The 12,363-nt window shown below is 38.3% G+C and overlaps 1 protein-coding gene across 3 annotated transcripts in view; it reads right to left on the reverse strand.

Annotated features, from left to right (window-relative positions):
* The window catches only part of SLC25A12 (solute carrier family 25 member 12), a 106,996-nt gene that overhangs the window by 40,927 nt on the left and 53,706 nt on the right, over positions 1 to 12,363 (reverse strand). For all 3 annotated transcript variants that reach the window (XM_079925259.1, XM_079925258.1, XM_079925260.1), the window contains 2 exons: positions 2,490 to 2,636; positions 189 to 327 (listed from right to left, as the gene is read on the reverse strand). In XM_079925259.1, coding sequence (XP_079781385.1) covers positions 189 to 327; positions 2,490 to 2,636 — 286 coding nt within the window. The remainder of the gene's footprint in view (positions 1 to 188; positions 328 to 2,489; positions 2,637 to 12,363) is intronic.

Here is a 12,363-nt window from a genome sequence, read left to right on the forward strand (position 1 = left end):
TTCCTGACCTCAGCATCCCATTAAATCCACCTGAACTTCTGGAGACCATTATGACCCAAGTGAAGCATACATACATGGTAACATACTTTCTAGATCTGGCTTCAGAGTAGTAAACTTAGACCAACCTCATTCCCTAGATAAAGTGAAAATGCTGAGATTCGAATCAACGTATATTTTAAAAATCTTACCCTTTGTGACTTCAACATCTTTCCTTGTGCCAGCTAGAGTGCTATATATCTTACGAACAAGCTCCATGTTATTCAGTAAGGAGTTAAATGCATTGAAGTACGAGAAGCTAACCTGGTGTGAGATACTTCCTCCAGCTGCCTAGGAAATGACAACACAGAAAGTTAAACAAACAAACAAAACCAAAAATATACATTTATGGACACTGAACTTTTCTCAAAGAAGATCCAAAGGAGTCTTCATTACTAAAATGATTAACAGCCAGTCCATAAATACAAGGAAGGTATCGTGCTAAAACACTGTCAGTGTGTTTCATGCCCTCAAGGAAGTCTATGTAATTTAGGTGTTAAGGAAGAAAGCAACATCTGGAAGTTGGACTTCAGGGTTCATCTACCTATAAGGTCAAAAACAACAAATACAATTATCACAGATCAAAACCAATGATTATTTAAACAGGATTTTCAAGACCTTCAACTATGGAACTCCTGCTAGCTCTGGATAATCCAAACCTCAATGTACAATATAAGGAGCATTTTTTAAACTTGCTTTTTTCCCCACACACATATACAAAAACCAGTGGTAACTTTAAATTTTAAGACTATTTCACTATGTCAACTCTCCTAATCTTTTCCTTTTTAAGTTTATTGTTATAGTTAAGATATAAAACGTCCATGCTAGGTTCTGAATCTCTATCACAAAAGGTACAACTACCAAAAGCTCCAAAAGATGTAGAGAAAATCTAGGGATATAAATCATGTCTTTAGTAGAATAGCGCTAAAGAGGCTCTCTCATGCCTGGGGAAGGATGGGGGACAATGTGGCCTTCATTACCTCTACAGGGTGAGGAAGTAATTTCTCCCTCTGTCCAACACTTGGACATAGACTCAAAAGTGAATATTTTTCGTAGCTTGCAAAAGCCTAATTTCTAAGCCAAGAGGCAGAGGAACCCAGATGATTAAAAACATTCTCTATTAAAAACTCAAAAGAAATACTCATAGAAATACCAGTGTGACAACCTTAATCATAAAGGTCTACATTAAGGACAGTATAGGTAATGCTGGGCATATGTTCCCACCCCCACCATCCCTCACACACATGCATTAACCTAAATATATATGATATTTGTATTAGCCTGAATTTGGATACCAGCGACCCAAACGCCAGACTCAAATTATTTAACACGTTCCTCCAGAAATTGAGACGGCATTTGGTAAACTGAGGCTGTAACAGGTCTATCTAACCCAACTGGAAAAGATTAGATGGGTCCCCTCACCCCAAGGCACTGAGTCCTTCTCTCTAGGATTTTCTTTCCTTCTTCCCTCCTTCTCTCCCTTTCTTTCTTTCCTTCCTTTCATTTTTTGGCTGGGGTACGAGGTGAGGGTAGGGGAGTGGGAGATGAGTGTCAAGGAGGTGAAATGTGTAGGAGAAAGTGACATGCTCCATGTTCAAATTCACTGAAGAAAAAGAACAGAAGTTGATCTTTCTACCCCCGGTCTGAATAAGGGATAATGATCTTCAGCTGAAACAACAAAAGCACTCATTGGCTTCCCTCCATTTAAAACAAGCAGCAATCAAAAACTTATACATAAGTACAACACATGAACAAGAAAACTGATAAGTGAGGACAGTTTCACCATTCTTTGTGAGGAAGTGGATGACATCAGTTTGCTATTGGTCCAGATGATTGCTTTACAGAGATTAGCAGTGTAGAGAACAAAAAACTGTCTGGTCCATGCAGACTGAATGCACAGGTGAAGGGGCAGAGAGAGGAGTGAGCCACAGAAGCTGACGCCCACATATTTCCTCCATACCTTCTGCCACAGCCATGGTTATTAAAACAGTGTAGAGGCCAGTGATGATCCCTCTAGCAAACAGCACCCTGCTGGCAACAAAGGAAGGAGCCATCCTTATAGCAAGGCTTTGGGAGCCTGGTGGGATGGAAAGAGGCCACAGGTGAAGGCAGTAGTGTCTGAGCGAAGTACTGCCCACTGGAAAAAGTAAAAAGTAATTGCACTTGTCTACAAACTCCCCCGTTTTCTTTAGGGGGACTCTGTAAATGGAAATAAACAATTTGGAAATACATGAGAGCAAGATGGTGGTGCTGAAAAAAGCAGCTATGATCTGGGGAAAGACTATTCGCTATCACCCCCCACCACCACCTCCCTTACACACCCTGTTTACCTACTACCAACCAAGCATAAGGTTGGAATAGTTGAGAGTGAGATAGGCCCACGGATGCAATCCAGGACAATGGTTTCAAAGGTTTAAGGAAACAGAAAGTTGAAGTGGTTGCTTTTTACTTACTGAAACTAAGTTCTCCTCCACAAAGGGAGTAAGCATGTGAGACCGAATGGTAACCATGATGTCACTGAAATCCAGACCAGAAATCATGCCACTTTTGCTTTTGTCTTTCAGTGCAAAGGCTTGTCTTGCATGTTCCAGTTGTAGTTCCTGGAGGGAAAGTTAGAAATGGGGCCTTAGGTTAACTAAAAGCACATCCCGAGTGTATGTTTTAGAAAAGGATAGACATCCTTCCCCTACATGCATTTACTACAAAAGTGAACAATATACAGCTCTGAATGTACAACAAAACTCTTCATTTTTTTTAAAAAAGCACGTTTTCCTGAAAATATACTACATGTTACTCCTCAGGAAAAGTGAATCACAGAATGTCAATAAAGAAAAGGGAGGAAAAACAACCTTTGTTTACTTGAGAAGTTTTCATCACTGAAAACTTTTCAGAGTATCTTTTCAGTGCTTCAAGTTCTACCTTTAAAATAACTAGTAACTCTCCTGCTTGAAGGCATTCTTATCATCCAAGAGTACTTTCTGAATTACAGCTGGCTCTCCACATCCGAGGGTTCCGCATCCGCAGATTCAACCAACTGAAGCTTGAAATTCTAATGTGAAAGTTATGAATAACAAACTGCATAAATAGTGTTCAGCTATCACTCTGTGTGGCTTTGAGTGATACTCATAAACTGTAGAACAATACAGAAGATCTCTGAACTTTTAAACTACTGGGCAGCTGACTTTTGTAATAGGTGATATCAAAAAAAAAGGTGCTAGTAATACCCTAAGGGCTATGTAAAAGTCAAAATTTAGAGCATTTCTGCCCTGAGGACATATGACATAATCCAAATAAATCTGTTATCACAACATAATAATAGTGCTATTAGATGTCATTTTCACACTATTTGCAACTCCAGAAATAATATTCCTATCTAAATATATAAATATTATTCACAAAGTGAAATAATTGTAATTTAATATTGTAAATATTGTAATGGCAATTTGCATTGCCATTCATTTATAAAAGCCTACAAATCAATGTTGATTTACCCTTTTCTGACATTTAAAATAGCTTTTGATGGAAGTTTCACCCTTTTACTAATTAATCATATTTTTCTATACCTCAATAGCAATTCAAAGACATTAAAATTGCCTTAGCAGGTGTTTGTCTCATAATTCATTAAGTTATACATTTGTTTTATATGGTTTTCTGTATTTGTATTATATTTAACAATAAAACAAGTTTCTAAAATATTTTTTCTTAGCAGGTTGATAGGCTAGAGACAAGTATATCAAACCTACTAAATCTTTCAATAATCTTAACTTTAAAAAAATTTAATAACAACATTGTGGAAAACATCTAAACATTTTAACATCCATCATCACACATGTAAATATTTGAATTTGAAATATTTATATTCAAATATTCTATTGGTCTTCAAAAGACCAACAGAAGTAGAGAAACTAAAAGTCAACTGGTAAAAATGTATGAAAGATAGAGTACAAAATAAACAACCAGCATGATTTGACAAAGTTTTCTTTCCAACCCCTTCTGCTTTTTAAAAATTTCAACTTATTAAGGTATAATTGACAAATAAAATTATAATACATTTAAAGTGTACAATGTGATGATTTGATATATGTATATATTGTGCAAGGACTCCCACCATTGAGTTAATTAACACATCCATCACCTCACATATTTATCTTTTTTTTTTTGACGAGAGCACTTAAGTTCTACTCTCTCAGCAAATTTCAATTATACAATACAGTATTATCATCAGCATGTTATACCTTAGATCTTCAGATCTTATTTATCTTATAACAAAGTTTGTGCCCTTTTTCCAGCCTCTTCCTATTTCTCCCACCCCCTAGACACTATTCTACTCTGTTTCTACATGTACAACTTTTTTTTTTAATTCTACATGTAAGTGATACCATGGAGTGTTTGTCTTTCTATGTCTGGCTTATTTCACTTAGCATAATGCCCTCCAAGTTCATCCATGTTGCTGCAAACGAGAGAATTTCCTTTTTTTTAAGTTGAAAAATATTCCATTGTATGAATGTGGAATAATACTCATATATATATACATACACACACACACACACACACATATATATACACACACCACATTTTCTTTATCCATTCTTTTGTCAATGGACACTTAGGTTGTTTCTACACCTTGGCTACTGTGATAATGCTACAATAAACACAGGAGTACAAAAAAAAAGTAAACACAGGAGTACAGATAATCTCTTTGAGATGATGATTTTATTTCCTTTGGATATATACTCAGAAGTAGGACTGCTGGATCACAGTAGCTCTATTTTAACTTCCTGAGGAACTTCCATACTGTTTTCCATAATAGCTGTACCAGTTTACTTTCCCATCAACGGTGTACACAGGTTCCCTTTCCTCCACATCCTTGACAGCATTTGTTGTCTTTGGTCTTTTTAGTAACAGACATCCTAACAAGTACAAGGTGATATTTCATTGTGGTTTTGATTTGCATTTCCCAGATGATTAGCAATGCTAAGCAACTTTTCATGTACCTGTTGGCCATCTATATGTCTTCTTTGGAAAAATGTCTATTGTGGTCCCTTGCCCATTTTTTAATTGTGTTTTAATTTGTTTTGCTACTGAGTGGAATGGGTTCCTTGTATATTTTGGATATTGACCCCTTATCAGATATGTAGTTTGCAAATATTTTCTCCCATTCCATAGCTTGCCTTTTCTTTTTGTTGATTGTTTCCTTTGCTGTGCAGGTTTTCAGTTTGATGTAGTCCTACCTGTTTATTTTTGCTTTTATTTTGTTTATTTTTTAATTTGATGTCAAATTCAAATAATCATTGCCAAGATTGAAGTCAAAGAGCTTACTCTCTCTGTTTTCTTCTAGGAGTTTAAAGTTTCAGGTCTTACGTTCAAGTTTTTAATCCATTTTGAGTTGATTTTTGTGTATGGTTTAAGACAGGAGTCCAGTTTCATTCTTTTGCCTGTGGCTGTCCAGTTTTCCCAACACCATTTATTAAAGAGACTACCCTTTCTCCACTGTGTATTCTTGGCTCTTCTGTCAAAAATTAATTGACCATATATGCATGGGTTTATTTCTGGGCTCTCTATTCTGTTCCACTGAGCTACGTCTGTTTTATGACAATGTCATACTATTTTGAATACTATACCTTTGCAATATAGTTTGAATTCAGGAAGTGTGATGCCTCCAGCTTTGTTCTTTCTCAACATTACTTTGGCTGTTTGGGGTCTTTTGTGGTTCCATACAAATGTGAGGATTGTTTTTTCTATTTCTGTGAAAAACGCCTCTGGAAGTTTGATAGGGATTGCAATGAATCTACAGATCACTTTGGGTAGTATGGACATTTTAACAATATTAACTCTTCCAATCCATGAACACAAAATATCTTTCTATTTATGTCTTCTTCAATTTCTTTCATCAATGTCTTATAGTTTTCAGTTTACAGATCTTTTACTTCCTTAAATTTATTCCTGTTTTCTTCTTTTTAATGTTATTGTAAATGAGATTGTTTTCTTAATTTCTCTTTCCAATAGTTTCTTGTTAGTGTACTGAAATGCAACTCTTTTTTTTTTTTTTGCGGTACGCGGGCCTCTCACTGTTGTGGCCTCTCGCTTGCGGAGCACAGGCTCCGGAGGCACAGGCTCAGCAGCCATGGCTCAGGGGCCCAGCCGCTCCACGGCATGTGGGATCTTCCTGGACCGGGGCATGAACCTGTGTCCCCTGCATCGGCAGGTGGACTCTCAACCACTGCGCCACCAGGGAAGCCCGCAACTCATTTTTGTATACTGATTTTATATCTGACAATTTTCCTGAAGTCATTTATTAGGTCTAATAGTATTTTGTGTAAGCGTAAAGTCTTTAGGGTTTTCTACATATATTATGTCCCCTACAAGCAAGGACAATTTTAATTTTAATTAATTTAATTAACTTAATTTTTCTCTTTCCAACTTGGAAGCCTTTTATTTCTTTTTCTTGTCTAATTGCTCTAAGGACTTCCATTACTTTTTGAATAACAGTGGCAACAGTGGACATCCTTGACTTGTTCCTGATCTTAGAGAAAAGGCTTTCAGCTTTTCACTACGGAGTATGATGTTAGCTGTGGACTTGTCATCTACAGCCCTTATTATGCTGAGGTATATTCCACCTACACCTAATTTAAGAGTTTTTATCATGAAAGGATCTTGAATTTTGTCAAATGCTTTTTCTGCATCTATATCTATTGAGATGATCATGATTTTTATCCTTCATTGTAGTGTATTAATGTGGTGTATTAGCATATGTTGAACCATCTTTGCATCTCAGGAATTAAGTCCCACTTGATTACTGTATATGATCCTTTTAGTATACTACGGAATTCAGTTTGCTAATATTTGGTTGAGAATATCTGCATCTATCTTCATCAGGGATACCGACTTGTAATTTTATTGTAGTGCCCTTGTCTGGCTTTGGTATCAGGGTAATACTGATCTTGTACAATGAATTTGGAAGAAGTATACCCTCCTATTTTTTGAAAGAGTTTGAGAAGGACTGATATTAATTCTTCTTAAAATGTTTGGTAATATTCATCAGTGAAGCCATCTGGTCCTGGACTTTTCTTCATTAAGAGGTTTTTGTTTACTGATTCAATCTCCTTGCTAGTAACTCGTCTGTTCAGAGTTTCCATTTCTTCATGATTCAGTCTTGGTAGGTTGTATGTGTCTAGGAATTTATCCATTTCTTCTAGGTTTTCTCATTTGTTGGTGTATAACTGTTTATAGTAGTTTCTTACGATCTTTATCAGTTGTAAGGTCTTCTCTTTCATTTCTGATTTTATTTGAGACTTCTTTTTTTCTTAATCTAGCTAAATGTTTGTCAGTTTTGTTTATTTTTTCAAAAAACCCATTCTTGGTTTAATTGATCTTTTCTACTGTCTTTCTAGTCTCTATTTCATTTATTTCTCCTTTGATGTTTGTTATTTCCTTCTACTGACTTTGGGCTTATTAGTTTATTCTCTTTCAAGTTCCTTGAGGTATAAAGGTAGATTGTTTGAGATTTTTCTTTTTTCTTAATGTAGGTGTTTATCACGATAACCTTCCTTCTTAGAACTGCTTTTGCTACATCCTTTAAGTTTTGGCATGCTGTGTTTCCATTTTCATTTGTCTCAAGATATTTTTTGATTTTCCTTTTGATTCCTTCTATGAACCATTGATTACTTAGGAGCATGTTGTTCAATCTCCAATTTGTAAATTTTCTCCTCTTCTACTTTAGTCATTCTCCCTAACATACTCCAACTTTCTATCACCTCAGCTCCAACCACATCACCCTTCAAATGAAGCAGGAATTTTTTACCTTTATTTCAACCTTAAAATATGGTTGAAAGTGCTCTCCAAGAAAAGGATATTCCTAAGCAGCATCAGAAGCACACACAGCTCCACTCTATCTTACATAGGCTTTCCCTTCCTCACTCTTTTTTTTCCTCCCTATTTATGCCTTTGTTATGTCTTTGTCTTTTCCATGCACGTCTTAGACTCTCAGAAATATCCAGTGGCAACCATGGGCATGATTAAGCCTTATTAATGACATTAATTCTGAAGAAAAGCAGAATCCTCACTGCAAGAGTAATGCAAGAGTTATGCTGGAAGAACAGATTTTCTATTTTCTATTAGGTCAACAGCTGAAGGACTCCCCTGTATCTTTTAAAGATATATATTTGAAGTATCACATATGAAACTATAGAGTGTATGGGATTGGCTTCCAAATGCTCCAGTAGGGAACAGAGTGGAGAGTATAGGTTAAAAAAAGACTGGCCAACATTTAATAATTGTTGAAGCTAGTTGGTGGGTACATGGGGGTTCATTATACTATTCTATTTTTAAATATATTTGAAGTCTTTCAAAAATAAAAAATTAAAATTAAGGACTTCAAAAAGAAGCAACCAGGGCTTCCCTGGTGGCGCAGTGATTGAGAGTCCGCCTGCCGATGCAGGGGACATGGGTTTGTGCCTCGGTCTGGGAAGATCCCACATGCCGCGGAGCGGCTGGGCCCATGAGCCATGGCCGCTGAACTTGCGCGTCCGGAGCCTGTGCTCCACGATGGGAGAGGCCACAACAGTGAGAGAGGCCCGCGTACCGCAAAAAAAAAAGAAAAAAAAAAAAAAGAAGCAACCAAAAGGAAAAACGTTCTGCATATGAAGCTCTCCATTTATGTAGTATAATCAAAACATCAGGGTAGAATGGATATTGTGATCACGCTAATGAAAAAAACAATACTCTGGACCTATAAAAGATAAAATAAAGATATTCTAAAGAGATAAAAATACTCTAATAAATAAAAGATAAAATAAAATAAATCTGCTTCTAGATTGAAAGGGTGGGAAAGGGAAACTGAGGGAAAGGGTAAATACAGGAAGTTATGTTAAAGCTAAAGATCTTGTGTTTTTAGAAATGCATCTCATCTAATTATGAGATGAAAGTAGCAGGGGTTCAGAAATACTGTGGCTTTGGATGAGACTGAACTAGTACATTTAGCTCTGCTGTCTTTCAAATCTCTACTCTTCACTAAAAATCACACTAAAGAATGAAAAACAAAACAGTACAGAAACTCAAGGACAAAGAGAACAGAAAAGAAGACAGCAACTACATTTTTAAGATTAGAGGGACTTCCCTGGTGGCGTAGTGGTTAAGAATCCACCTGCCAATGCAGGGGACATGGGTTCGAGCCCTGGTCTGGAAGATCCCACATGCCGCAGAGCAACTAAGCCTGTGCGCCACAACTACTGAGCCTGCGCTCTAGAGCCCACAAGCCACAGCTACTGGGCCCGTGTGCCACAAATACTGAAGCCCGCACACCTAGAGCCCGTGCTCTGCAACAAGAGAAGCCGCCGCAAGAAGCCAACACACCACAACGAAGAGTAGCCCCTGCTCACCACAAGTAGAGAAAGCCCAAGCGCAGCAATAAAGACCCAAATCGCCCATAAATAAATAAATTTACAAAAAAAAGATTAGAGGGCAAGAGAGCAAATGACAACTGGCTTAGCAGGCCCAAGAAAACCAGAAGTGAGGAAAGCAAAAAAGCAATCCAATGTACATGACAGAATTTGCCAAAGACTTGTGAATTGGCTATACTAGTACCCCCAGAAGTAATGGTGAAGGTGGAGCTGAGAACAGGAGGCTTAGACGGAAGCCTGTTTATACAGTAATTAGTTACCTGCTATACTCCACCACAGCCAGGCCACTAGCCCTTTCCCAACCCTGGAAGACAACTAGGTGAGTCTAACAGAGGATCTCTGGACTAAGGGAGACCAGGCACAGATGAAAACAGGTAATTAAATGAAAGTCCATCTCCATACTGAATGTTGCAGACCTCTAACCCTTTTGTCTTACTCAGCAACCAGAATATCAAAAGCCAGATCTAGGGCTTCTCTGGTGGCACAGTGGTTGAGAGTCCACCTGCCGATGCAGGGGACCCGGGTTCGTGCCCCGGTCCGGGAAGATCCCACATGCCGCGGAGCGGCTGGGCCCGTGAGCCATAGCCGCTGAGCTTGCGCGTCCGGAGCCTGTGCTCCACAACAGGAGAGACCACAACAGTGAGAGGCCCGCGTACCGCAAAAAAAAAAAAAAAAAAAAAAAAAAGCCAGATCTAATACTCCAGATGTGTGGCTAAATCATTATTCTGATTCCCCAATCCAAAGTAAAAGACCTGAACATACAGGCATTAGAGAGTCCCCGGAAAAAGAGCCCAGCCAGAGAACTTCACAGTAAGGTCCAGTTAATAAATCCTGCCATGAACCCAAAACTCCCAATAAGCCTCAATCTTAATTTTAATATGAGCAGAGGACCAAGAACCATCAGACATAGGAGAAGAGCTACTAACATGAAAAAGAGAGACCCAAACAAAGAGAAGGAAAGTAACTTGACAGAAACAGACACTTTGCAGGGAGAAGAAAATTTTTTTAAAAAAAACAAAAACAAAAAACCCTGCCTCTAATATGTTTGGAGAAGTGAGAGAAAATACTACATCCATAAAAGAAGAACAGTATGCTATTTTTAAAAGAAATATTTAGAAAATCAAAAAGAACTCTTGAAAATTAGAGATACAACAAAAGAAACAATAGAATGTTCAGAAGGAAAACAGGAGAGAAAAGAAAACTAAAGGATCATACATTTATTATATTTACTAGTTCTAGACAGGAAAAAAAATAGAAGAAAAGTAGAAAGAATATTTTCAAGAATTGAAGTACATAAGCTTTCAAATTAAAAGAGCCCCTGAATGCTCAGCACAATGAATAAAAATAAACTCACATCAAGGAATATCATCATGAAATTTCAAAATGCTGAAAAGAAAAAAATCTTAAAACCCTCCAGAATGGGGAAAAAAAAAAGTTTCAAAACAGAATAAAGATTAGAATGGTATTGGACTGCTCAGTGGCAACACTGGAAGCTAGAAAACAAGAGATATATTTTCAAATTAGGAGGAAAATAAATTACTAAAATTCTATACCCAGCCAAACTAAAGGTAATGATAGAGCAGAGGCTTTCATATATCAAGTCTCACAAAAAAATTATTTTACTTTCCTTAGGAAGCCCCTGAATTAAGTATTCTACCAAAAAGAGGGAGCAGGGACTTCCCTCGTGGTCCAGTGGCAAAGAATCCGCCTTCCAATGCAGGTGATGTGGGTTCAATCCCTGGTCGGGGAACTAAGATCCCATATGCCACGGGGCAACTAAGCCCGCACACCGCGACTACTGAGCATGTGCGCCTCAGCCAGAGAGCCCGTGTGCCACAGACTACAGAGCCCATGCACTCTGGACCCCGCGCACCACAACTAGAGCAAGAAAACCCACATTCCACAACTAAAGAGAAGCCTGCACACCACAACGAGTGCTGCAATGAAAAATCCCACGTGCCGCAATGAAGACCCGACACAGCCAAATAAATAAATAGATCAAATAAATATTTTTTAAAAAAAGAGGAAGCAAACCATAATAAAGGAAGAGATGAAATCCAGTAAATGGGAGGTTCAACATAACAGAAAAGCAGATGGAGTCCCCAGGATGAAGGTGAAGGGAGATCACAAGTTGACAGCTATGTAGTAAGTACAAAGTCCAGTATCAGACAGTTCCAGGAAAATGGTGTAGGGGCTGTGGAAAACAGTCTGGCAGTTCCTCAAAAAGTTAAAAAGTTATGACCCAGTAATCTCACACCTTAGGGATATACTCAAAAGATTTGAGGGCTTCCCTGGTGGCGCAGTGGTTGAGAGTCCACCTGCCAATGCAGGGGACACGGGTTCATGCCCCGGTCCGGGAAGATCCCACATGCCGCGGAGCGGCTGGGCCCATGGGCCATGGCCGCTGAGCCTGCGCGTCCAGAGCCTGTGCTCCACAGCGGGGGAGGCCACAACAGTGAGAGGCCCGCGTACCAAAAAAAAAAAAAAAAAAAAAAAAAGATTTGAAAACAGGTATTCAAAAGCATACATGTATACCAATGTTCATAGCAGCACTATTCGTAACAGCCAAAAGGCAAGAACAACCCAAGTGTCCATCAACTAATGAATGGACAGACAAAATATGATATATCCATACAATGGAATATTATTCAGCCATAAAAAGGAATGAAGGACTAACATATGCTACACACAGATAATCCTTGGAAACACTATGCTAAGAAAAAGCCAGACACAAAAATTCATATTGTATAATTCCACTGATATGAAATATCCAGAATAGGTAAATCCATAGACAGAAAGCAAATTGGAGCTAAGGAAAGGCAAGAATGGGGTGTTAGGGCTTCCCTGGTGGCTCAGTGGTTGAGCGTCTGCCTGCCGATGCAGGGGACGTGGTTTCGTGCCCCGGTCCAGGAAGATCCCACATGCCGCA

This window comes from Stenella coeruleoalba (assembly GCF_951394435.1).
Source record: "Stenella coeruleoalba genome assembly, chromosome: 6".
NCBI lineage: Eukaryota > Metazoa > Chordata > Mammalia > Artiodactyla > Delphinidae > Stenella > Stenella coeruleoalba.